The sequence below is a fragment of the Colossoma macropomum genome, unplaced genomic scaffold (assembly GCF_904425465.1).
Source record: "Colossoma macropomum unplaced genomic scaffold, Colossoma_macropomum, whole genome shotgun sequence".
In the NCBI taxonomy this organism is placed as follows: domain Eukaryota; kingdom Metazoa; phylum Chordata; class Actinopteri; order Characiformes; family Serrasalmidae; genus Colossoma; species Colossoma macropomum.
In genome coordinates, this window is record NW_023494801.1 from 33,736,144 (window position 1) to 33,762,303 (window position 26,160).

Sequence of the window (26,160 nt, forward strand, 5' to 3'; positions counted from 1 at the left end):
AGTGGTATTGATGAGATATAATATGTATATCGCTGTTGACGGAACAAAACCTCTAAAATTATAACTTTACAGGAGAAGGAAAAACATACTGTACTTTTAATGTAAGTCAATGGAACCAGACATCTTTCCAAGTCATTTTAGGTCATTTCTTTTAGTCCATTCATCATGAAATTTACAGACAATATAAAGAACAACAGGCATTTTTAAATTATGTCAAAAACTGAAAAACGTCAAAAATGGAGATGCAAGGTTTTCTTCCAACAGCAGTGATTTGTGTGGTGTTAGACTGGCTTGGTGGTCCTCTTTGGCCTCGTCCACTGATTCTGTTGCCGTTCGGTTCTCTTTTTCCTGGACGTTATGAGCGTTCGTACGTGTGTCAGCTCAGAGTGACATGCGAGGGTTCCGTCTGCGGGCCATCTGCGGGCCGTCCGCTCCGCGGTCTGCGGTCGTTCTCTCTGCTGTGGTGGTTTTATTGCAGTGCTGTTAGCATATCGCTTCCCTCCGTCGTCCTCGTCTATTCAAGGTCACTGAGTGGAGCTCAGTGTTCAGGTTCGCTCACTTCAGGCTCATTATTTGCTCTGAGTGCTGTTCTGTGATTATGATACAAATGAAAAGAGGCCTTTTACAGACGGGCGCGTTACATTTACTCCAGAATTCAGATACAAGCACCAATTCCACATGAACAAAACACATTACAGCGCAAAATGAAGGTGCTGTAAGTGGGTTCTTTGGAGCGATGCCAAAGAAGAATCAGAAGGTTTAGAGTTTACACTTTAGAAAGGTTCTTCACACTCTCTCATTTACAAAAGTGGTTCCCAGAAGAACCACTCTTACTTTCTCTGACCAGTAACCAAAAGTACATGTGGCGGTGCCCTTTGACCTAAGGAACTAGATAGAGTAGACTTCTACACGGTACAAATGTATAGGTGTGCTCCTCTTACCTGTTTGAAACAGGCGGGGCTTCCGAGTGGTGCAACCGCCAGGGCCCTATCAACGCCAGCAACTTCGATCCCTGGTGATGCTACAGCCGTCTGTGGCTGGGGGTCCAATAGAGCACAGTTGGCCTCGCTCTCTGGGTGGGTAGGATGGCCCCCCGTCTCCCCCCCATTACTCAACGCGATGCTAGTCAGCGCAGGCGTCTGTTAGCTGACGTAGCAGATCTGGCGGTTGGCGCTTTCCTCCGAGCGCGTTCGGCTGTCCAGTGACGTTGCGTGAGCGGCAGTTCGAAAAGATGCGGTGGTTGGTTTCACAGGTCTCGGAGGAAGCCTGTGTTAGTCTTCGCCCTCCTAGCGCTGGTGGTATTGTGTGATTTGGGGAGTCCTAACTAGTGGGTGGAAGGTTCTCACATGACTGATTGCAGAGCAGGTACACCTGTGAAGGGAGAGACCAGGAGAGAGAGAGAGAAAAACCTGGAATAAAAACAGTGGAAAAGCCCAAAATACGTGCTTACATGTAAAATATCTCTTTGTGGAGAGGTGTGAATAGTTTTTCACAGCAGGGGGTTCTCACCCCTCCCCTTTTACCCCTCAGTGCTCGCTAGCAGCTCAACAGAGTCACAGCGTTTCACACACAGAGAGACAACAGAGATTATGAATTTGATTATGTTGAATAAAAATACAGTCGATTTCCAATAATCACTTAAAGTGATATAGGATTTCAGCTGCTCTACAGTTCGGGGGCTCATTTGTTGCGTTTTTCATTTCATAATGCAGCAAATGTTTTCAGTGGTGACCGGTCTGGACTGCAGGCAGGCCAGTTTAGCACCGGGACTCTTTTAATACGGAGCAATGCTGCTGTAATACATGCAGAATGTGGTTTGACATTGTCTTGCTGAAATAATCAAGGCCTTCCCTGAAAAAGACGTTGTCTGGATGGCAGCATATGTTGACAAAACATGTATATATCATTCAGCATTAATGGTGCCTTCACAGATGTGCACATCACCAATGCCATGTGCACTAATGCCCCCAGAACATCATGAATACTGGCTTTTGAACTGTGCATTGATCACAATCTGAGTGGTCTTTAGCCCGGAGGACACAGTGTCCATGATTTCCAAAAAGAATTTCGAATGTTGATTTGTCGGACCACAGGACACTTTTCCACTTTCCCTCAGTCCATTTTAAATGGGTTCAGGCCCAAAGAAGGTGGCTGCGTTTCTGGATCCAGTTTAAATTTGATTTCTTCTTTGTATTTTAGAGTTTTAACTTGTTTTTGTGGATGCAGTGATGAACTGTTTTTCAGAAGTGTTTCTGAGCCCATGCAGTGATTTCCTCTACAGAATCATGTCTGTTTTTAATGCAGTGCTGTCTGAGGGCCCAAAGATCACAGCCAGCAAATACTGGTTTTTGGCCTTGTCCCTTACATACAGAGATTTCTCCAGATTCTCTGAATCTTTTATTGTTATAATGTACCATAGATGATGAAAAGCAAAAGTTCTTTGCCATTTTATGTTGAGAAACGTTATTCTTGAATTGTTGCACTATTTGCTCATGCAGTCTTTCACAGAGTGGTGAACCCCTCCTCATCTTTAGTTCTGAAAGACTCCGCCTCTCTAAAATGCTCTTTTATACCCAATCATGTGACCTGTTGTCAACCAACCACCAGTTTAGCGTTACACAACTTTACCAGCCTTTTGTTGCCCCCGTCCCAACTTTTTTGGAACGTGTTGTTGGCATCAAATTCAAAATAGGCGAATATTTTTCAAAAAACAACAAAATTTCCCAGTTTCAATATTTGATTTGTTGTCTTTGTACTATTTTCAATCAAATATAGGGTTTAAATGATTTGCACATCAATGCATTTTGTTTTTATTTACAATTTGCACAGCGTCCTGACTTTTCTGGAAATGGGGTTGTAAATCACAGAACCTTTTTAAACCTATTTAAAGAACCTCAGTGTGTGAAGGTTAAAGGTTTACATCCAAGCCATTCAGTAAGCGATATAGTTGAAAGACAAAGTGGTGCTGATGTATTTTATCCATGTGAAAATGAAAGTAAATTCAATGCGTCTCTTTTTTTCAGCGGATCTTCTCCGTTATTTATCTGCCGCTGATGCTAATCACTCTGGCCGACCCTTTCTAAGCACCTCTCGCCCTCCGTGTGGAGTCAGTTAAGTGGTTCGTGTGGATTTATATGAAACTCGAATGTGATCATTAGTCTGAAAGCATGTGTCACTGACCGTATCCATCAGAGGCGCCACTTCACGGAGGGAGTGATTCGGATCAGGACGGATTAAAAAGGTACCCGTCCGTTAATGAACGCGTATTTATTGGCCGAGCGGCCTTTTGTGCGCGGGCTAATATTTTATAGGGTGAGGAAAGAAATCAATACCCCTCCTATTGCATGTCAAGGACGAAAATGCGAGCGCTGAAGGCGGAAAATAAGGAGAGGCTAATACGTCGCTGCTCTGATGGATGGAGCTATCAGGGCTTGGCAGCAGCCTTGGAGTGGAGAGCTGACGGATGCTGCCGGCCGCAGCCGGACTGACTATTCATTGTCTTGTTATGAACGCGGTTCTAGAACGACTGTATGTCGGCTCTCCATCAGATTCAGCACCTGAATCCTGACTTAAATGGCTCTTTGAACATTTATAGTGTTTTTGCTACAGTCTTAGCTAAAAGGGTCTGTTTAGCACCAAAATAGTGAGCTGTAATGACCACGGAACCCTTTTAGCTGCTATAGAGAACCGTTGATAGTGTTTTGCCACACTACTTGTAAATAGAACAAGTAAAAGGTTCTGTGACTTGTAACAACAGTGGAAACTTTTTGAGTACCATAGAGAACCCTTTTGTACTGTTTTTGCTACACTAGTCTAAAAGGTTGTATATAGAACAAGTAAAAGGTACTGTGATTCATAACAACAGCAGAACCTTTTTGGGTACTATAGAGAACATTTTGTAGTGTTTTTGCCACACTAGGCTAAAAGATTGTATATAAAACAAGTAAAAGGTTTTGTGATTTGTAACAACAGCAGAACTTTCTTTGGGTACTATAGAGAACCTTGTGTACTGTTTTGGCTACACTCTTACCAAAACGGTTCTGTTTAGCCCCAAAATAGTGAGCTGTAATGACAACGTAAGGTTCTGTGTCTTGTAAGAACAGTGGAACCCTTTTTTGGGTACCATAGAGAACCTTTCGTAGTATTTTTGCCAGACTAGTCTACAGGGATGTATATAGAACAGGTAAAAGGTTCTGTGTCTTGTAACAACAGTGGAACCCTTTTGGGTACTACAGAGAACCTTTTGTACTGTATCATAGTACATAGACTGTTACTATTTTTGCTACGCCATCTGCAAAAACGGTTCTGTATAACACCAGGAAGAGGTTCTATGAACAACAGAAGAACGCTTTTTGGGACTACACAGAACCATATGGTATTACATTTTTTTATTATATAGAACAAGTAAAAGGTTCTGTGACTTCTAACAACAGTGGAACCTTTTGGGTACTATTCTAAAAGTTTGAGTACTAGTCTAAAAGGTTGGGTAGAACCTTTTTTTTGCATCTTTTTCAATTTAAGTGTATATCTTTGCTTAAATGAACAAACAAACAAACAAACAAACAAATAAACAGATAAATAAAACTGTTAAACAGTGATGATGAGTGAAAGAGCTGAAGATTTGAAGCGAATTAATACAAATGCATTAAAATATTAGTTAAATACATGAAACTGCTTTGAATCCACAGGTATTAAATATTTATATTATGTCAAAATTAATAAATGATGTTCTTATTGGTTCGATTTTCTCAACCTGGGCATGTTTTCTATTTTCTAGCTTTATTAACATCTTTTTATCAACATAAAACGTTGTTTTCTTACTTCTGGCCAAAACTCTTGATGTAATTTATTTGATGTAATTTATTTAAATGATGTACACATTTAAATGGAGTGAACTCAGTGCGTCACTCTGTCCAGTGTGCTGACCGGCAGGTGACCAAACACCTGTTGGCGAACAAACCGGCTCCTTCCTGAAAGGCGTTCTGCGAGAAACGTGACGTTCCTGAAAAAGATCTGTCTCCTTTCCTTGTTGCGTCTGTGATATTAAGCTGCGCAGACAGTTTCACTTTTGCTTTTCCTCTTGAATTCACGCTGTGAAGTTCTCCAAACGGGTTCCACCGGCAGCTTTTGTTACAAACAGAAACAACAAACACGTTTTTTATGTGTAGTTTGCACCTCGTTGCTATAGCGGCTCTCCAGCATCGACCGGCAGGCGTAAACATGAAGATCGCGGAGTTTGTGTCTCATTTAAAGTGAACTGTTTCCATATAAACTCAGTCGGTTATCTGCCCTTCACCTAATCTGATATCAGAACTTATTATTGTATTATTGTTTATTTTATGATATTTTAATAAACGTCTTTATTTATCTATTAGAATCGTGTTTTTGGTGCTCGATCCTTTACTGCTTAAACAGGATTTCATGTTCTTCCTCGTTTCATTGCAACCTACACTCTTAAAAAGGGTTCTTTAGTACAAAATGGTTCTATTTAGAACCATGAGTTCTATATAAAACTATTTGCATGCTTAAATGGTTCTTTGCATGGTCAAATTGTTCTTCAGACTGATGGAGAATGTGTTGTATATGGTTCTATCTGGAACCCATGGGTTTATTTAGAACCATGAGGTCTATATAGAACCATTTGCATGTCTAAATGGTTCTTTGCATGGTGAAATTGTTTTTCAGACTGACAGAGAATGTGTTGTATATGGATCTATCAGGAACCCATGGTTCTATTTAAACTCATGAGTTCTATATAGAACAATTTGCATGCTTAAATCGTTCTTTGTATAATGGAATGGTTCTTTAGACCGACGGAAAATTTGTTGTATAAGGTTCTAATATGGAACCTTTTTGAAAATGGTTCTATATAGCACCAGAAATTATTTATTGTTACAAGAACCATTTTTAGAAAGCTTCTGTGTAGAGCCATACACAGCACATTCTCCATCAGTCAGACAATGGAAAAAAAATTAAGTGTGCAGTGGTTCTGCAGGTTCTAACTAGAACCATTGCCTTCACTGAAGAACCCTTGAAGAACCATGTTTTTACGCATGCAAATAGTTCTATATAGAAATTGTGGTTCCATTTTTTCATGCTTAAATAGTGTTTTGTGTAGTGGAATGTCTCTTCAGACTGAGAATGTGTATGGTTCTATGTGGAACCTTTTGTATATGGTTCTATATAGCACCAAAAGGGTTATTCTATTGGCACAAGCTTGACAATATAGAACTGTTTTCATAAAGCTTTAATGTAGAACCATACACAGCACGTTCTCCATCAGTCTGACAATGCAACAAAACATTTAAGCATGTAAATGGTTCTGCGGGTTCTAAATAGAACCATTGCCTTTACTGAGAGACCCTTGCAGAGGCATCTTTTAAGTGTTTATATATGAAAAAAAGAGAGAAAAAGCAAAAATAAATCCCAATTCGAAAAAATCGAGCCAATGAGAAATGAGGGAAGCCGGCGTGGGCGTGGCTTGAGGAGCAGAAGAGGGGCATGCCTATGGAGTGGGCGTGGTTTTGCGTGGGGGAGGCGGAGCGTCGCTCGCAGCTGCTGCCTCTCGTCAGTCAGTCTGCGCTGTGTGGGATTTTCGGCTGGGAGGAAAAAGCGAGCGGAGGACGGAGGAGCCGGCGCGTTTTCCCCAACTCAGTCCGTCCAGCGTTGGGAACGAAGACGACGAGAGGAAGGAGGAAGTTTAACACCGCTCGACTCGTGTTTGTTTTGTTTTCAGTTGAAAAAGAGGACGAACTTCTTCGGCGGCAGCGCTGCAGCCTGGCTGGTGGAGAAGAGGGATTAACGTTAACGTTCACATTAGCAGCGTTAGCCTCACTGCTGAAAGCAGCCCCGTCGGCGTGGAAACCTCCTGTTTTGGGATTTCAAAATGATTTACCGACAGAAAACGGTCACGGATTTCATCTTACAATCCTCCTCGATGTCCTGACGGGCTTTGCTGGCCGTTTGAACCGCTGCTAAATGTGTTTTTCTAAGCTGTTTTGGCTAAAACAGTTCAGTTTTCTAGACTCTTCTGGTTAGCGCCTCCACTTTGTTTTGTTTTGCTGCACTTTTTCCACCTATTTTCTTAACTCGAACGGCGTTTATGTGCATTTTTGACCCGAAACAATTCGATTTTGTACACATTTAATCCTTTTAATGCGTGTAATATCGATTATGCAACGACGACGAGCCAAGTTGTTGCGCTGAGAGACTGTGTTTGAGTTCGGGAGGCTTGCAAACTACACACACTCTCACCTCCTAGCACACTAAACAGTTTCTGACCTCCTCAGGCCTGTTTTTTGTCATTTTTCCCTGCTAAAAGCTGCAAATATCTCCTTTCACGTTGATATATCTGCATTTTCGAGCCTGCTGAGAGTCCCTTCTTCACTCTTGATGGTGTGGATCCTGCTGTTGGAGCCATACAGGACATACTAGGACGCGTTTCTCTCTGGGGGATTTTTGTCAGTTTCTTTTGCACCATGTATGAAAGTGTGGATGTGGTGGGGCTCACGGCCAGCCCTAACCCCTTTTTAGCCATGGATTACTACCAGCAAAGCCGGGCTTGTTTGGTTCCTGAGAAGGGCCTGGTGGCTGGAGGACCTCGAGGATTCACTGCCTCCATTAGATCCCAGCACTGGAGTGGATCTTCTCACTGTAGGTTCACTTTTTCTCTTTCTTCTTCACTTTCCCAAGCTGCATTGCTCAATCTGCACCTTTTTGCTCCTCTTCTGCACTTTCCCAAGCTTCTTTACCAACCTACCAAATTTGAGACCACTGTAGGCCAGAAATCTTTAAATCCAGAGGTTTGTCCACCTTGGGGATAGAGGTGGGCGATATGGCAAAAATATAGTATTACCATAGTTCAAGACATTTTCACAGTACACGACAAGAACCGGTAGTATTATTATTATTTTTTATAATTCTACCAAGAACTACATATTTTACATAGTGATGCACCAAATCCATTTAAACCGGACTGAATTTGGTGCCTTTATAATGAAAGACATCCACAATTTGTTCAGAAAAGCATATTATATTGTCAAATGTTTTATCACAATAATGATAAATACTGTCAGGTCGCCCAGCTCTACTTCACTACCAACTTTGAGACCACTGTAGGCCAGAGAGATTCAAATCCAGAGGTTTGTACACCTTGGGAGTAGAGGTAAGCGATATGGCAAAAATATAGTATTGCAATACTTCATTTTCACAGTACGTGACAAGAACCGGTAGTACTACTTTTTAAAAATTACTACCAAGAATTAGAAATGCAACAAATTTTGTTCAGTATTTCCAGTGTTGCATTAAATCCAGTTGAACAGAACAAATTTTGGTGTCTTTATAATGAAAGATAACCACAGTTAGTATTATTAATATTTTATCACAATAATGATAAACATTGTCATGTCGTCCAGCCCTACTTCACTACCAAATTTGAGACCACTGTAGGGCAGAGAGATTCAAATCCAGAGGTTTGACCACCTTAGTAGGCCCAACAGTTATGGTTGCTCTTTCATTTAACCAGCAGCGCTGAGATCTTATCTAAATCTACAGGATTTGACGTCCATATTTGTATAGCTGTGCTCTAGGTGGTAATAAAAGCTTTGTTTGATCCAGAGCTTATTATGCCTGTACTCAATAACCCTTGGCTGGTTTTTATTACATTGAAGTCCTTGAAACATCTGGACAGTTGGACTTCTGATAGCCTTGATTGCCTGGATGTTTGCAGTAGGAATGGAACAAATATGCGGACTGGCTGGGAATTGGATTGAGGACCTTTTGGTTTAATCAACACCTTCGTTTGTAATCCACAGGGGAGTAGATATTTGGGAGTTGGGGGTTGGGATGGGACGTCATTGGCCTCAGTGAGTCGGCGGTGGGCTAAGCACCAGTGATAATGGTGTATATGCAGGTTCTAACTTTTCTACCAAGAGAAGAATATATATATATATATATGATGAGGCTAGTTGTCTTGTTTTTCAGCAGTATGTTTTGGTCTGCAGTTGGCTGGCTCAATTTGTGCTGGACTTTTGGCTTGAGTTTTGTTTTGTTTGTGGACTTTTGACCTCTTAAGTCATTAGTCAGTTGGACCTGCCTAGAAGTATGTCTCCACTTTATGGACAAAATACCAGCACTGTAACTGTATTGCAACATATTGTCAGGCATGTCACAATCACAATACGTTAAAGCTCACTGGTGAATCAGTAATATGACGCGGTTAAAAATTAGCCTGCGTCGTTTCGGCCAGGAGAAGTTCCCTTTGTTGAGTCGTGAGTATGTCTTGAAACATCTCAACACCCGTAGACAGTATACAGCCCTACAGTTGGCCCAAGACTCGTGCATATCGCTGAAAATCATCACAGTAACAACTAATAAATGATGCATATTGTTCAGGCCTACTTGGAAGAATGCCAGTTTACAACACAGCTTGATATTTTTCCCTCAAAACTTTTTGAGCTTTGCTCTTTTTCCCTTCGCTCTGAAGGGATCACAGCGGCGTAAGCTCTGAAGATGAACCCGTCCGCACCCGTGCAAGCTAGCGTGGATAAAATTGGACTGGTTCTTATAAAATTGCACAGTTTTGTGAACACAAACAAGACAGAAAGCACAACTACAGAAAGGACACTTACTATTTTGTTAGTCTCTGTGAATTTTATACTGTTCAAAACAAGCTGCTCCCATTAAATGACGTACATTACAGGTTACTAAAACTTCAGAAAACACACAAAACAAAATTATGCTAGAAACAAAGTGCTTTGCAGCAAGGATGCTGTATGTATATATATGTATATGTTGTGTGTGTGTATATAATGTGTGTATATATATATTTAAGGCTCTTTAGTAAAGAAAACGCTCTTTTATAGAACCATGATCCGTTTGCATGCTTAAATGCTTCTTTACATGGTGAAATGGTCCTTCAGATTGATGGAGAATGCGTCTCTATAGCATCAAAAATGGCTCTGCTATTGTTACAAGCTTGACTTTTAACACAGTAGCATTCTCCATCAATCTGAAGAACCATTTAACCATGCAAAGAACCATTTTCGCATTCTTTGAGTGCTCATGGTTCTATATCGAACCATTTTCTTTACTAAAGAGCCCTTGAAGAACCATCTTTTATAAGAGTGTAGATGACATCGCTCAGCACTAATCGGTAGATCATTCGATTGCTAATTACTGCCTGACCGATGTTGATGGCCGATACAGAGCCTCAGTTTTAGCAGTATTGGAGAATAATTGCTGCTCAGATGGCAAAAAATGGCAGCTTTAGAAGTAAAATGTGTCCAAACCTAACACAAAAATGAATATCGATGACTGGTGGGGGTAAAATGTAATTTTAACTGTTGGAGTGCAAATTAAATTAGAAATATAGAAACTGAGGCAAGAGATATGGCAAAAAAATATCACCATACTTTAAGATGTTTTCATGATACTCTATGCATCACAAATTCAGTTTTCTGAGGTTCAGTAAGTTGGAGTGGGACAAACATTTGAACATATACTATTAAAAACAGCAATAATTTTTTTATTAATCGTTTCTAAATCGTTTCTAACTAATTAAAAGCATTAATTATACTCTCTCCATAATTGAACATGCATTTGGTCAGTGTTTTTAAAGGTGTAAACAGAGCAGTTCAGAGTGGTTTGGTGTGAAACGCTCTGTTCTAGAGAAACTTAATGAGTCAGAATTGTTCACAGTGGTGGTGACAGGAACCAGACGTCCACCTCTAAAAGCTTCCCTCACAGGAAGTTACTACATGAAATGGTTATGAATTCACTGCCTGATGACTGAGACACTGTTTTATGACCGTTTTGACCTATTTTGAAATCCATTCCTGGTAGAGGGATACATGCAGGGTGTTCTAAGGCAAAATAGTCCCCAAAGAAAACGTATAATTTGAGAATTCCCACTATTTTCCGATATCAATATCCCGTATAAACACTCAGAAGACTCGTGTAGGTTCACTGGTGGTTCTGGATAGTAAATAAAATGTCTGTATTTGTGTTGTAGTCATGGCGACCCCTGGTTCCTATCACCACCACTGTGAAGACATCTGAACCATTTCACGCCAAACCACTCTGAATCTCTCTGTTTACATCTGAAACACAGATAAAATTTTTAGAAGTACTTATAAGTAATTTATCGGCGATGCCAATATATATCGTTATATTGCCCACCTCAAATTTAAATATAAAATATTATCATCTAATATTGGTTATCTGCATTTTTAGCTCTTTAAAATAGCAGTTTATGCCACAGATATTAATGATTGGAATTAAAATATAACCAATAGTGTCAGATTATATAGTATCGCTGTAGGAGATCAGCACCTGTAGGCTGGGGTGGACGCTGAGAGAGTGCTGAGCAGCTCTGGACGAGTTCCAGCAGAAAGCGCTCTATTTGGGTCCGTGTGGTCACAGGGTTTGGTATGCGCTCGGTGAACGAGCGTGACATTTCAGGAGGCCGAGATCTGCCCGGAAACACGGCGGCCCGGTCAGCGGCGATTGTTTGGACGTGTCAACATGGGTAAGCTGGTGTAAGCCTGTTTGAGGGGTGATTTGTTCTGCAGGCCGCCGTCCTTTTCTTAGCGGAGAGCGCTGCCCCAGCACACCAGCTAAAGCATTCACCCCAGCCCCCACAGGCCGAGACAGAGGGGGAGTCAGAGAGGTCAGTGAGACGCTGCTCGCAGGGCTGAGTTTACTCAGGCTCACTCAGAGTCATGAGGAAATTAGGATGGTGGGAAATGGATTACTCACATCAGACCTATCTGCCGCTGGATCTCAGCTGCGTTCTGAGAAATGAGGGCCAGGCCTGGTTCCCGTCCCAGTCGTAGGTTACTTCGGGCCAGATAGCGAGCGGCGTGGCGGTAACTCGTTCGCTCATTCATAAACAAGGATTACCGGCGTGTTTTGCTGTTGCGCAAAGAACAACTGCCTGAACCCAAACCTTCTAACTGCTGCTAGAAGGCTTTCAGATCAGCGCTGAACTGAAAACGGCCTGTTTGACAAATCTGGTCTGTGGAAAGCAGGTCTAGCCTGTAATCTTAATAAGTGAGGAGTGATTTGACTTGTTTACTTGTTTGCGTTGATTTTAGTTGGGTTGAAGTTTTCAGTTATGATGGATTTTACTAAAGAATTCAATTTACATGAGCCAAAGTGACGTTTTTACTAGTGAAAATTAGCTTCTGTCGTCCAAACTCAAACGCTGCTAGTCGAATTTTAATATTTACCAGTTGATCTTTTGGCTTCCTGTAGTAATAATTTCATCGCGTCAGTTTACGTTTAAATTTAATCTGTGTGGGTAAAAATTGTTACAGTAAATCTGTTGAACTAGAAAAATGAGAAACTAAATCTTACATACTAAAATATAATTCATACAAGCTGAATTTTAAGATATTATAAGATAATATGATTTTTTTTGTTTGTTTTTTTTTAGTATGAACTTAATTTTCTGATAGAGAAGCTTTGTTTCCCGATCTTTACTTGTGTAGTTTAATTCCATACCTGTTGATGTCGATACATAAAAATGTATTTATTTATTAATTTTTCAGTGTTTTACATAGTTTGAAAATGCCTGTTGCCTTTTACACTGTGTGCAAATTTCATGATGAATGGACCAAAAGAAACGGCCCAAAATTATTCGGAAAAAATTCTGGTTCCATTGACTTACATTAAAACTATAGTATGTTTTTTCCTTCTCCTGTAAAGGTAAAAGTTTTCTTCCGATAAGAGCGATTTTATATATATATGTATGTGTGTATGTATGTATGTATGTATGTATGTATATGTATATAAAAGCACCCTAACACAACAGCAACTGTGTTTTTACTTGTAAAACACCATATATCATTAGAATAAATGCTGATTTAACAAAAGCAAAAAGACACAGGATTAGACACAGCACAGTATCTAAGCATGCTTTCTAAAGTCAGCAGTTATCAGTGTATGATGGGGCATATATGTGTCTGTTGGTCTGTTGGTCAGAAAACTTTCACAGTGTAAATAGTGGCCCTTTAAAATGAATGAAAAGAAGATTGAGTGATTTAGTTCTGTGCAAACGTTTTAGGCATCCTATAAAATTTTGCCCTGAAGAAGCTGATTTACTGGACGTTTATTGTTTATTTCCTTAGAAAAACACTCATATTAGATTAAATTCGAATGATGTTAATACAGTGAGTGCAGATTTGATGTATTTTGTGTGTTTGTGTTTATTTAACCATTTCCAGCCAGAAAAATCATCCAGAAAAATCCTTTTGCTTTTGTTTATTAGCCTTTCACTCTAAATGATACGTGGTGTTTTGCACAGAACTCTGTGTGATAATCCAGCCGCTGTCCTTCTTCTCCATTTCCACAAATCGTCCTCTCCTTTTCTCCAGCCCCATGTCTCAATTGTATGTCTTTTTAATGGTCCTTGTGGCCTTCGAGTGCACGCGTTCGTCCTGCCCGGTCATCAGGGACAGATTGGGCCTCCTTTTCACAAGGTCCTGCTACCTCTCCGCTCCGGATCTCAGGAGGCATCAATCACGGCCTGTTTGAAAAGCTCTCCATCACTCTGAAGGCTGCCGGGGCTGCCGGAGTGACAGCAGGCAGACTGATCTCTCCGCACTCCTCCATCATCCCCCCCATCTCCCACGAGACCGCCGCCGTCACGTCACGGGCCCCTCCGCGCTGACAAATATTTATATATAGGCAGAAAAAATGGATTATGGAAATGGGAGGATGTGAATGAGTGTTTTGAGGTTGTGTTTCTGAAGCCGTGAATGCGGCAGCGCTGCGTATCGAGCTTATTGAGTTATTTATAGGCATGAAAATGGCAGGATTATCAATATGGAGACGTTTCGCTTTGTGTGTTTTGAGGATTATCTGCAAGAACACAACGCTATATACATATCTGTGCATGTGTTTGTGTTTATAGATACACAACTGCGTAGAAAATTGTTTTAGAGGAACCAGACCTGCTTTCGGCGGCTGTTTGTGTGATGTTCCGCAGTTTTGCCGTCTTTGTTATTGTTCTGGAATCAGGAGATGCGTCTAGTCTTTTGACCGGTACTGTTACGTATTGTTGTCGTGGTAACAGTCACGATTTTTCTGATCAGTGTTGTGATTTAAATGCAGTCATTTTCTATAAATTAATTTCTTTTAACTTTTTTTTTGCCCAAGAAGATCAGAATATCCAGTTTTTCTAGCATGAAGTTTGAACGCTGAGTGCGTCGCACTAGTCCAGTTAGCTGGATGGTTGTGATGTCACACATACAGGGGTGTTTTGTTGCTTCTGATTGGTTGAACTCATCTACAGACGGTAATAAAAATTGCAGCTCTTGCGATTTGAAAATTGCGCACTTTCAAATTGCGATTTCGATATAAAACCGATTAATCTTTCAGCTCAAGTTCCAGGACCCTCTATAGTGAGAGATTCCAGTTTAAAGACCAGAAAATTCCCCTTCTGATGATGTATCTTGAAGGTGGGAGGAGCTACAAGTGCTTTGGGGTGGGTACCTGAGGGTGGGCTTTTTTTTTCCCCCGCTATCTTCTGAAGTATCTTGAAGGTGGGAGGAGCTACAAGTGCTTTGGGGTGGGTACCTGAGGGTGGGCTTTTTTTTTTCCCCGCTATCTTCTGAAGTATCTTGAAGGTGGGAGGAGCTGCAAGTGCTTTGGGGTGGGTACTTGAGGGTGGGCTCTCTTTTTTCCCGCTATCTTCTGAAGTATCTTGAAGGTGGGAGGAGCTACAAGTGCTTTGGGGTGGGTACCTGAGGGTGGGCTCTTTTTTCCCCCACTAGCTGGCTAATGAAAAATCCCCTTTTGATGATGTATCTTGAAGGTGGGATGATCGTTTGATCACTGCGAGCGCTTTGGTGTGTTTTTTCCTGCTAGCTGGCTAAAGCAGCAAACTAAATCACTAGTTATCACAGGTTACAGCTCGGAAGCTGAATATCACATCACGCTAATGAATATCATGTATTCATTGGGCTCTACATCAGTGGCTTCGCTGTGGATCAGGATTTCCTTCGCTGTTTGGTCATATGTAAGTGTGTAATGCATGCTGGGTACTGTAGTGAGAGAACACTGAAGGAGACGCAGTCGTGAATCCAGTCAGACTGGTGAGGCTGAGGGATGCAGAGCTGCGCTGTAGAGTATTCTGTGAATGCTGGTTTTAGGATGAAATGTCCTTTAAAGTAACGAGTCATTTCTGCTGGTCTGTTAATCAGCAGTGTTCTCAGGTATCGGGCAGCTGGTGTTTTCACATGATGGTGGGTGTGATTTTCTAAGTGAAAACAAGTGAGAACATCCTCTACAGAGAACACACTTCTGCACGTTAATACACAGCTACTGTTTATCTGCTGAGTTGAACATATTTACACATTTAATAAAGAAATAGGAATTGTTCATTTATAAATTGGCCAAAAAGCCATATTTGAATGTGTAGCCTATAGAGGGTTAGTTAAAGGGCCAGTATCCTACATTGTTTCCCCTCTGTCCACTTATTTGTGTGGCTGTAAGTACCGAAAGCTGGCTTAGTTCATATTTATATGCCAATTTTTACAACCTCTCCTTATGCCTCATCATTAAACAGGCTTTTTTTGTGACTGCACCTTTAAGACTGATATGTAAATGAGCTGTCTTAGGATTGGTTGTCCCTTATTTGAAAAACAGTCCCAATTGAAACACTCCTTAACTTAATGTGTCGGCTGAATAGGTGTGTGTGTATGTATATATAATATAGGTGTGTATGTATGTGTGTGTGTGTGTGTGTGTGTGTGTGTGTGTGTGTGTGTGTGTATACATGTATTACATGTATATATCGCTGCTGTCGGAACAAAACCTCTTATGCCCATTTTTGCCGTTTTCCAGTTTTTGACATAATTTGAAAATGCCTGTTGTTCTTTACATTGTATGTAAATTTCGTAATGAATGGACTAATAGAACCGACTCAAAATGACTTGGTAAAAAAGTCTGGTTCCATTGACTTACATTAAAAGTAAAGTTGTTTTTTTCCTTCTCCTGTAAAGTTACCATTTTGGAGATACGAGGCGATATGTTATATATATATATACATATAAATACACACACACGGTGGAAAAGCGTGTTTCAGAAATCTGTTGTGGCGTTAACAGTGTGCCTAAATGCTAACATGCTACCGCAGTTAGCAGCAGTGAAGCCATGTGGCCTTGAATGCTCTCCTGGTGCCTCTAATGGATCTACAGCATGGCCGGTATTTACTGGGGCCCCTTGATGAGTTTCATGTGGAGCTTCGAGTGAGGAAGTCCCAACTAAAGGAAGAACGTGTGTCGTTTTATCGCTTCCCCTGAACAGCGGCGCGCTGGAGGGAACAATAGTGGCGGTGTGGTGGCGCTGGGGAAGAGGCTGCAGTCAGCACAAAACGACGAGGAGCGGAGCGGCGTGGAAAGAGGAGGAAGGAAACGGGGACGGGCCGGAGCCCTCTCCAGCTTTCGTCTCGGCTCCGGACGGCGTGGCAAGCCTGACCGGAGAGTCGGAGTGGTAGCTCGTTAGCTGCTGTGTGCCAGCAGCCCCCCTCGCTGGCCGAGGCAGCGCGCGTCTCGCTGTGGTTTTGGCCGACCGAGCCGCGTGTTTATTTCTCTTAACCTTAAATACAGAGCAGGACTCGTGCACATGCTGGGCCGGCCGGCTCTCTGGTGGGACGCAACCCCACATCTGTGCTCCGAGGAACGTGGAAGGGCTGAGGATACACAAATGTAAGCAGCTGGTGGTGCACCACGAGCTCCTGTGGTCTCGGAGCTCGATACTTCGCTTCAAGGAACAACTGAAAAAATAAAATTGGCCGTTTTTACTTCGCCTCAAATGCCGTCGTGCTTGCTATGAGAAGTATGCCTCTTTAAAGGGCCCAGATCACGGAAAACTGAGCTTTCCTCATTTTTTTGGTGAAGAAGGCATCTGATGAAGCAAAGGAATGTTTAAAAATGAAGTTTAACAGTTTATACAGTCCATTTATGGAAACTAAGCTGCACAAACAACCTGTTTTGAGTTCACTGTCTATCACTTTCATATAACCATGCAGCAGTTTAGCTCCGCCCATTCATGCTGAAGTTATAAGGAGCGTTTCATCCTGAACGGCTTTTTAAATAAGGCACAATGCAAGGCAGCCAAACAGAACAGAGATCATTGGCATACATCTTAAAGGCACAGCAACAAAAATATCTTTGTGTATATATATATATAATGTATGTGTGCATTGTGTGAACATTTATTAGAACATTTATTAGAAATAAAATCTAGTTATGTTTTACTAATATTTAAAATTTAAGAGTTTTTTTTTTTTGCCTTTTCCTGTAAGTTGGAGATCTATACATTTATGTGTGTATGCACTCTTAAACATGCAGTTAGCTCAGTGCTAATTGGTGGACAAAAGCTTCCATTGCTTCTTAGCTGCATCAGCCTCGTAGCTCCAGCGCTGAACTCCCGAAGCAAACGTCGGACACCGAACATGTTTGGCTGAGCATTTGTTTTATGATGAATGTGAATTTCAAGCCAAACCGTCACTTTAACTCGCTGTTTTGTCTCTTTTGAAAGTGAGCTTGATGGACGACCCCGAGTCCTGTGATGTGGACGCTAAGGATGGTTTAATGTGCCAGAACCAAATCAACACAGGAATTTTGGGCTCCCCCTCCAACACTGCGATCGCTGCAGCGCACGAACACGTGTTAAACGCTTCGTCTCAGCGTGTTGGTCTTGGAGACCTTTGAGGGAATTCTCCAACGATTGTCTTTCCCTCAGCGGCTCAGCGGCAGAGCTGAGGCGCACGGCTGAAGTGGAATGAGCGGTGGGCTAAATTGACGATGATTTCAACCAGGCTTGCGTGCAAATAGTCCGCAGCGCATTTAAAGAAGTATAAAGAGAAAGTTTCACATCTGAAGTTTTTTGCTGGAGCTGAATGGACACAAGTACGTTGCGTTCATAAAAAATCGAGAAGCATGATTAGAATAGGCAGGTTTGGGCACCGAAGTGTAGCCAGCAGTGTGTTGTGTTAATTTTGGCAGATCAGTGTTGTGTTTTATGAGGCAGGTAAGAACGTTTTCGATGTCATAGCGATTATATATGACTCACTGTGTTTAATAGTCAGTTGCCTCTTACTTTACGTGTAGCGCTTTGATTCGTGTTACTTAAAACAGGTTTTCTTTAATGCCAGTTTGGCTGATTAAAGAGCAGATAATGTTTATATTAGGTTGGGATGCTCATTTAGCCTGGACAGTGAGAGCTTCGGCTTAAAAAAAATGAAAAAGGTGAATAAGAATTGACAGAAAGTCAGGATTTGGCCTGTTTGGCCGAAAAAATAATCTGTGCATCTCTACTAATTCTGCATGTCTTATTGAGCTGAGTAGCCAGTTTTCTCCTATTTTCAATGAATACAACCCTTTATTTTGCTTGTTATTGAATCTGATTTTTCATGGGTTTTTACGGGTTTAATGCCAGTTTGGCTCATTAAAGAGTAATTGTATTTTAAATTTGGCTAGTTTGACTTGTGCTGGAAATGTGTTCATTAGGCTGGCGCGCTCTGTGAGCTTCGGATAATCAAAATCAGACAAAAATCAGTTAATTTGCCTGGAAATAAACAGGATTCGGCCATAACAGATTACGATCATTGCATCGCTGCTGATCAGATAGGACTTGGTTTTTTGGGATGCCGGTATCAGATCAGTATTGGAAGATTTTTTTGCTCCCGATTCCGACAGATTTTAGATTTGACCAATACTTCAAACTGCAAATTCAGAGGAGCTACACTGTTAGAAATAAAGGTTCTGTTCAGGTACGTTTTTCATCCATCGAGGTACAAACAGTGTAAATGTTCCCTCAAAGCTCCAACAGTGGTTTTAAGGTCTGATTGTGAACCTTAAATAAGTTTTTCCAGGTGAAAAGTTTGTATTTGTACCTTTTCATAACCGAATGTTTTAAACAGAACAGTAAAATAAAAGCCTGGAGGCGAGACGGGGTGTGTGGAGTCAGTACAGCTTAGAACATATCATTTCAGTGGATTATGGTTCAGTTATGTTCCCTGACTGAAGGTACTGAGATGGACCCTTGAGGGTTCCACCCCAGTGACCATTTATTTCTGAGAGTGTAGAATGTTTAGGTTATTCATAAAATTAATAAATAGTGATATTAAATTGTTAATTATGAGTAAAATTATTACAAATGCACTGTGTTACCCAGATATTGGCATCGATTTCCAGTTCTCGTTTTGGTGCATCCCTACTTATTTGGTTGTTTGTTTGTTTTTTTTTGTTTGTTTGTTTTTTTTTGAGCTAAATGGACAAAAGTCCATTGCATAGCCAAAAATAACAGTAACATCAGCTTGAAGCTGGAATTCTGTCCATACTTTTGTCCATATTTATATGTAAGATATATATTTGACATTTCTACTCAATGCATTTTGTGCCATTTATGTGCTAAAGTGCTAAAAACACATTAGCCTCCAGCGCAAAAACCAAAGATGCAAACTTCTGATCGGCCTCATTTCGGATAAGGAAGGACCAGACTGTCCCTTTAAACCTGTCGCAGTGCTTTGTGTTGCGCCGTCGCTTCAGGCTGAGCATTAGTAGCCGCTCTATAATCAAGGTGTGGAGTAACGCTGGCGTCAAGACTAGAGGGGAAGATTTCACAACTCCTGGCGCCCCTCCAGACGTGAAGCACGGCCCTCCAGTACTAATGGCTGTCGCGCGCTTTAATGTGCCGCTCTGAAGAGCCAGCGCCGAAACCACAGGCTTCTGTTTGAACCACACAGAACACAGTGTTCCTCAGACGTTCCTCAGACGTTCCTCAACCACACGGCCCTCGAAACCCAGAAGCGTTTAAAGCATCATGCCTTTTGTCTCGGCCTTTCTGAGCTCAGTAATCCATAACCTCCTCCTCCTCTGCAGCTCCTTGGCCTCCCCCTCTCTCGCTCTTTCTCTCCCTCTCTCTCGTAGAGGAGGTGCTATTTGCGTTGCGCTAAGGCGGATTTGGAAGGCGTCGTGCCCAAACGCGCTGACAGATTCTGTTGCTAAGGCTAAAGCTGCCTAAGCCACTCCGCCCCACTGCCTGGGATGCTCTCGGACTCCGGAGTGATTAACTTGGTTACAGATGGGTGACCCTGCATCTGTTTTACGTGAGACTGCAGTGCGATGGTAACGTCATTAATGTGGGGTTTCTGTTTAAATTGAAAGGTTCCTTAATGGCTCTCTGCTTGGATGCTGTTGTTCTAGGAAGTCCTGAGAATTGGTGTGTGAAATTAACATAATGTGGAGTTTCTTTAAGTGAATCTAACGTCAGACTTGGATTCCTCACTCTTAGTTTGCATTGTTTTCCATGTAACTGCTGAATAATAAGCCATAGTATTAGAGATGGCACAGATCTGACACCAGGTATCGGGCTGTTTTGGGCTGTTTTGGGCCGTTTTTGGCTACTTTGAGCATGATTGCCTACCTTTATGTGCTCGTCTTAAGTGAAGTGCTCCGATTACAAAGGTTAGTGCTTCGTTAAAGAGGAAATCGTGTCTGTATTGGCCGATACTCAAAGCTACAGCAAGGCATCTGTACTTAGAATGCAATTTAAGCCACTAAAGGCCATTTTTTAATAAGCTGTTTTCTATTAAAAGGTTCTTAAGGCAACCAAAACTTCTCCACAGCTCCAAAAAGCCCTTTTGGCACCTTCACTTGTAAGAATATACTAGATGTGCATGAAGAGTAAAGATGGTGGATCATAGTAACATGCATTCTACCAAATGCCCCCCCCCCCCGAAAAGCAGGAATTTGGCTAACATCAGTGTAGGGCTGGTGGCTTAACTTCTTAGGCGACAGCCTGCAGAGGAGCATCTTTTATAGACCATTTTCACACTTCCGCGTTCGTTAATGCGGAAGAGTAAATAGTAGCGTTAAACGGCTTCTGGTCGCACTGTAAACAATGGATGATACTGCCCGAAATCATTGCTGCGTTCCTAATGCACCAGTAATTCAACCAAACAGCCTCACCGGAGTTTCCACTCCATCAAAAATGTTCAACTTCAGCCGAAAAGCTCCGCTCATCATGTGTCACTTTTAACGAGGTAGCCAATCAAAAAGAGTAAAACCGAGCTGCAGAGTGAAAACAGGCTGTACAGGACAGATTTACTCACATCTGTGATTAAAATGCTCCAAGTGTTTGAAATCCTGGAGATGGTCGTCACAGAGGTTTGATTAAACACCCTGAGAAGCCGACTCCTCTCCACTGCAGCTCGGTGGTCAGTTTACTGTAATGCAGAAATACGACGCTGAGTCTCTGAGCTGGTTTTGGTGTTCAGGGCACTCGCTAATGTTGCTAATGTTTACATGGACTGAGTAGGAAAAACTAAACCTGGTGGACTTTTTCTCCAAAATAAAGCGCAGTGAGTGCAGATCTGTTTAGGGATGTGTGACGTGGTGTTGAACATAATAATCCGCTCCGCTTCGCAAAACCCGTCTCAGGCAAATTCCTCACAGACGCGCATTTTTGCGGAACACGTTCTGCTGTCTAACTGCACCTGCTTTGACATGGAGATGCGCTTTCAGACAGGGGATCTGTGGCTCCGTTGTCTGCCGCAGTGGACTATGTTCACCGGGCTGCCCCTGAGCTCCACGGCGGCAGACGCGCAGATTCAGAATCCAAATGTTTTTAAGTTTTGCGCGACGAGCTTTAGCCACATCAGACTAGCCTTTCTGCTCATGTTAGAGGAGCTACCAGACATCAAAAGTGCTCTACTAATCAAGCTGAGACCGAAGGATGATTTTTGAGGGATGCTGAAAGCCGGCGACCCTCTTTCGCCACTCTGTTAAACGGTGCAGGCGGAAGTTCAACAGCACTACTATTTACAGCCGGATGTGACGACACAGTGACTGAAAAAGGTCCATTCGGTAGGGTTTTCGAGTCGATGAGTAACCGAGGCTGCCTCTTCAGATGAGTTAATGAGCTCACAGAACTAACCAGTACTACATTAGATTCCGATGAGGACTCGTCTTCTGCACGCAGTCTTTTCTCATGAGCGGAACGGTGTGCCAGCACGTCAGTTTGTCAGAAAGCTGTTTCTGGAGGAAGGGAACATTGGGGGCGATATGCCTTCTATTGTTTTATGTAAAAAGCGCTCTGTAATGTTCGTATGATCCCCCCTCGTTTACCATAAAAGAAGAAACCGTCACACAGATGAAACTGAGGAAGACAGCTGGGTTCATCAATTAATCGAATAGCGGTCGATCGATTAATCGTCGTTAATATCAGCCCTTCCTCGTTCCTCGTCTGATCTGCGCTGCGTGGTTGTGGTTGGTAATATAATATGATCTTGCGTTCCGCGGGGGCCGGTTTCCTCAGGAAAAAAAAAAAAAACTTTAGTGGGTAAAGCACTTAAAATCTCAGACAGAGAGGGGTTTGGGGGGGAGGGGTGGGGTGGGGGCGTCTCGTGTGTTGCCTGCCATAAAACGTGGAGGAAAAGAGGGCAGAAAGAGAAACTAGGGGCAGCCATAAACCCAGGCTGTAAAACGGAGGGAGGGCCTGGGGGCTGAAACCTGTTCTGGCGGGGGGCCCGAGGGGCACCGGGACGGGGAGGAGAAAGAGGCCTAACAGGACGATTTACACCACCGGCCTTTCTTAAAGAAACAGCCTTCAAGTATTCTGAAAAAACAGAGCCGGACCTCCGGTTCTCAGCTGTGAGGGGAACCAGGGTTTCAGTTCAGTTCAACTTAGTCATTTATACATATACAGTACAGTATAATACACATTCGGGCTGCTTCACTGGTGCATGAACAGTATGATAATACCCATGTACTGGTGGGATAACAAAAACACACAATAAATACAAACAATGCTATTGATAGTCTCTTATAGTTTTATTGATAGTTCACCAACCCATAAGGTGTCATTTGAAGGTGGCTATTCAGCTGAATTGATGTTGGAATGTTGGAATTGTTTATAATAGATTATCCAGTATCCAGTTATGGGGCAATATATATATATATATATATATATATATATATTCCTTAGGGATTTCATTACTTCGGTTTTGGTTTCGTGATGGTGGGGGGGTGCAAAAGATTGCAGGTCACCTAGCAACGAGGTTTCGCCTGGCTAGTAGCGAACGAAAAAGGAAAAGAGAAAGACAGACGAACATTTGGAGACGAATGGACTTATTCGCATTTATAAGCAGCGTAGTTTTCCTGGTGTGTTACATCTGCACCGAGAGACTCAAACACTAACTAAAAGATGCGAAGCTGCAAAGATGAAGTCGCTTCTCTAATTTCCCGTTCCACCTTAAATGGTGCTGCTTTTACATTCGGCGCCTCAGTCAGAATTTAAGGTGGAACCGGAAAGTTCAGCAAGAAGCTGGCGAGTGAGAAGCGACTTCAGCCTCGTCAAACAGCGGAAAGCTGAGACATTTTACAAGAAACTATTCAATTTTTGAATAGTTGAAGAGTTGGAAGAAAAGCGGCTATAGCTAAAGTTTAAAGCAGAGCGAAGTAAATCTGCGTTTTCGTTTATATTTTTAGCCCATTTTTAGCACATTATCACATACTGGACATAAATGTTGTGGCTCCCAAGGTGGTTTTATTTTTGTTGAAAGGCAAAATGGCTCTTCTTATCATTTGTGTTGTGACTCCTGACCTAACCTGGCTTTAATGCAGAGGGAGCCGGTCGGATTTCTCGCTCATCCGGTTGTGTTTTCGTTATGTGCCGCCACAGACTGTCCGGGCGCTGCACTTACCCACTTCCAAGTTCCGCCCTTTGCGTTCCGTCAGCATTACGTTATAAATTAAATATTTAGAAAATCGTTTTTTGACATTTATGAATTGATTCAGAATCGTCCACGTCTGCATCGTGATGCATCTAAGAATCGATTTTTCCCCGCACCGCTAATATATATATATATATATATATATATATATATATAATATATATATATATATACTATATATATATAATATCCTTTATATTGTATGTAAGTTTCATGATGAATGGACTAAAAGAAATGACCCAAAATTATTTATTATTTGGAAAAACATCTGGTTTCATTGACTTACATTAAAAGTAAAGTAGGCTTTTTCCTTCTCCTGTAAAGTTACCATTTTGGAGATACGAGTTTTTGTTCAGACAACAGTGAGATATGTGTGTGTGTGTGTGTGTGTGTGTGTATATATATATATATATATATATATATATATATATATCTATCTATATATCTATATATATATATAAATATATAGTTAGATAGATAGATAGATATGATATATATAGTTACATATTCAAGCACACTGTGTATCAGTCCAATGAAACCCTTTTCCTCCAATTTCCTTCCAATTTCAGATTAAATAAGCATGTTTAGCCTTTGCTATGGTGACTAGTCAGACTAGGTCAACGGCTCTAGCTGGACTTAGCTCGAACCAAAAACAGTACAAAGATATTTCTGTTCTCAGTGTTGCCTTCACAAGGACACATGTTGCTACATCGTCCACTGAGCAGAAATTAGCCCACGAGGGACCACCATCTTAACAATGCACCGCTAGCACTAATGTTAGCTTTAGCTCATTAGCTCGTTCATGGCAGCCTGTTTGACTTTAGCGCAGTTATTAAACGTTAATATCAAGCTAAAATGTATTATTCCTGGCAGTTAATTGAATATTCGTTCATAAACTTTTACGGATGCTCGATTTAATTAGGCAGCATCAGGCTTAAGTGTTCACACGTAGTGTTGTGCATGTAAACTACAGGATGTTTTACTGCTGAGGAGAAGGCTAAAAATATTGTCTGCCCACATGAGCCTAATAATACAGCAGTTGACCAATAGTTGCTATTTTGATGTCCTCAGGACTGCAGAGAGCATGACCTCCCAGCATAACTGTTGCATATTTAGTCATGTTTAAGCATGTGAAGGCGGCGTGTTTGGTGCTTGGACCCCTAAGAAGCCTCGGTTCTGCTGCCTTGTTAGATGTTAGTTATGAGAACGTGTTCTTTAAGGTGCCTCAGATGAACACACAGTGAGTAAATGAGGCAGAGGCGGTTAATGGAGCTGCTGGAATGAGTGCTGTACCCGGGGATTCTTCCATTAGAGTTCTCCAGCAGAGAGAAATGCAAAATGATGTCTTCTAAAAATTGAGAATTCAGATAATATGCAGAGCGAATGAAGCCGCCTCTAGACTTCATTACGAGGGGCGGAATGACTGCAAAAACAAGATTTCCTTCGGTTACTGTTTATTTTATGTTGTGAGTTCATCTGTGCAGATGAGAGAGGTACGTGTTTTCTGCGAGACGGCATTTAAAGGGGAATTCCACCAGTTTTTCCAAATTTCTCCGTAATTTCAGTGTGAGAGATGTAAACAGAGTGATTCAGAGTGGTTTGGTGTGAAATGGTTCAGATGTCTTCACAGTGGTGGTAATAGGAACCAGGGGTCGCCATGACTACAACACAAATATAGACATTTTATTTACTATCCAGAACCACCAGTGAACCTACACGAGTCTTCTGAGTTTATATGGAATGTTGATGATGGAAAATAGTGGAAAATCTGAAATAAGTTTTCTTTGGGGACTATTTTGCCTCACAGCCCCCTGCATATTATGTATCCCTCCACTATGACTGGATTTTAAGGCCAAAATCTTCTCAAAACTATCATAAAACAGTGTCTCAGACATCAGGCAGTGAATTCATAACCATTCAATGTAGTAACTTTCTGTGAGGGAGCTTTTAGAGGTGGACGTCTGGTTCCTATCACCACCACTGTGAACAGTTCTGACTCGGTAAGTTTCACACCAAACCACTCTGACCGACTCTGTTTACATCTCAACCATTTTAAATATGCAGAAATTTTGAAAAGTAGGTGGATTTCCACTATGACAGCCTATGACAATCATGCAAAACCGCATACACAACAGAAGAGGTCTATAACATTCATATGATCCACACAGTCACTTTGACAGACTGTAATACTCTACAGGAAGTGTAGGGGGCGATATGGCTTCTACTGTTTCATTTAAAAAGCCTCTATAATGTTCATATGATCCACACAGTCACTCTGACAGACTGTAATACACTACAGGAGGTGGTTCCTGAAGCCGGGTGTAATAATCTGTTATTACCTGTTCCTGTAGGTGTGTGTTGTGATTAAGGTTGGGGTCGGTGAGCTGTGCTGTATGAACGCTGCCCCCCAGTGA

At 41.7% G+C, this 26,160-nt stretch overlaps 1 protein-coding gene across 4 annotated transcripts in view; it reads left to right on the plus strand.

The window, feature by feature from the left end:
• Nucleotides 1-26,160, plus strand: part of rarab (retinoic acid receptor, alpha b) — a 196,974-nt gene that overhangs the window by 126,812 nt on the left and 44,002 nt on the right. The window contains exon 1 of one of the 4 annotated variants that reach the window (XM_036589169.1): nt 6,545-7,653. The exons of the other annotated variants lie outside the window; for them this stretch is intronic. Coding sequence (XP_036445062.1) covers nt 7,479-7,653 — 175 coding nt within the window. The 5' untranslated portion in view covers nt 6,545-7,478. Of the gene's footprint in view, nt 1-6,544; nt 7,654-26,160 lie in introns of those variants that run through there. 4 annotated transcript variants of the gene reach the window in all.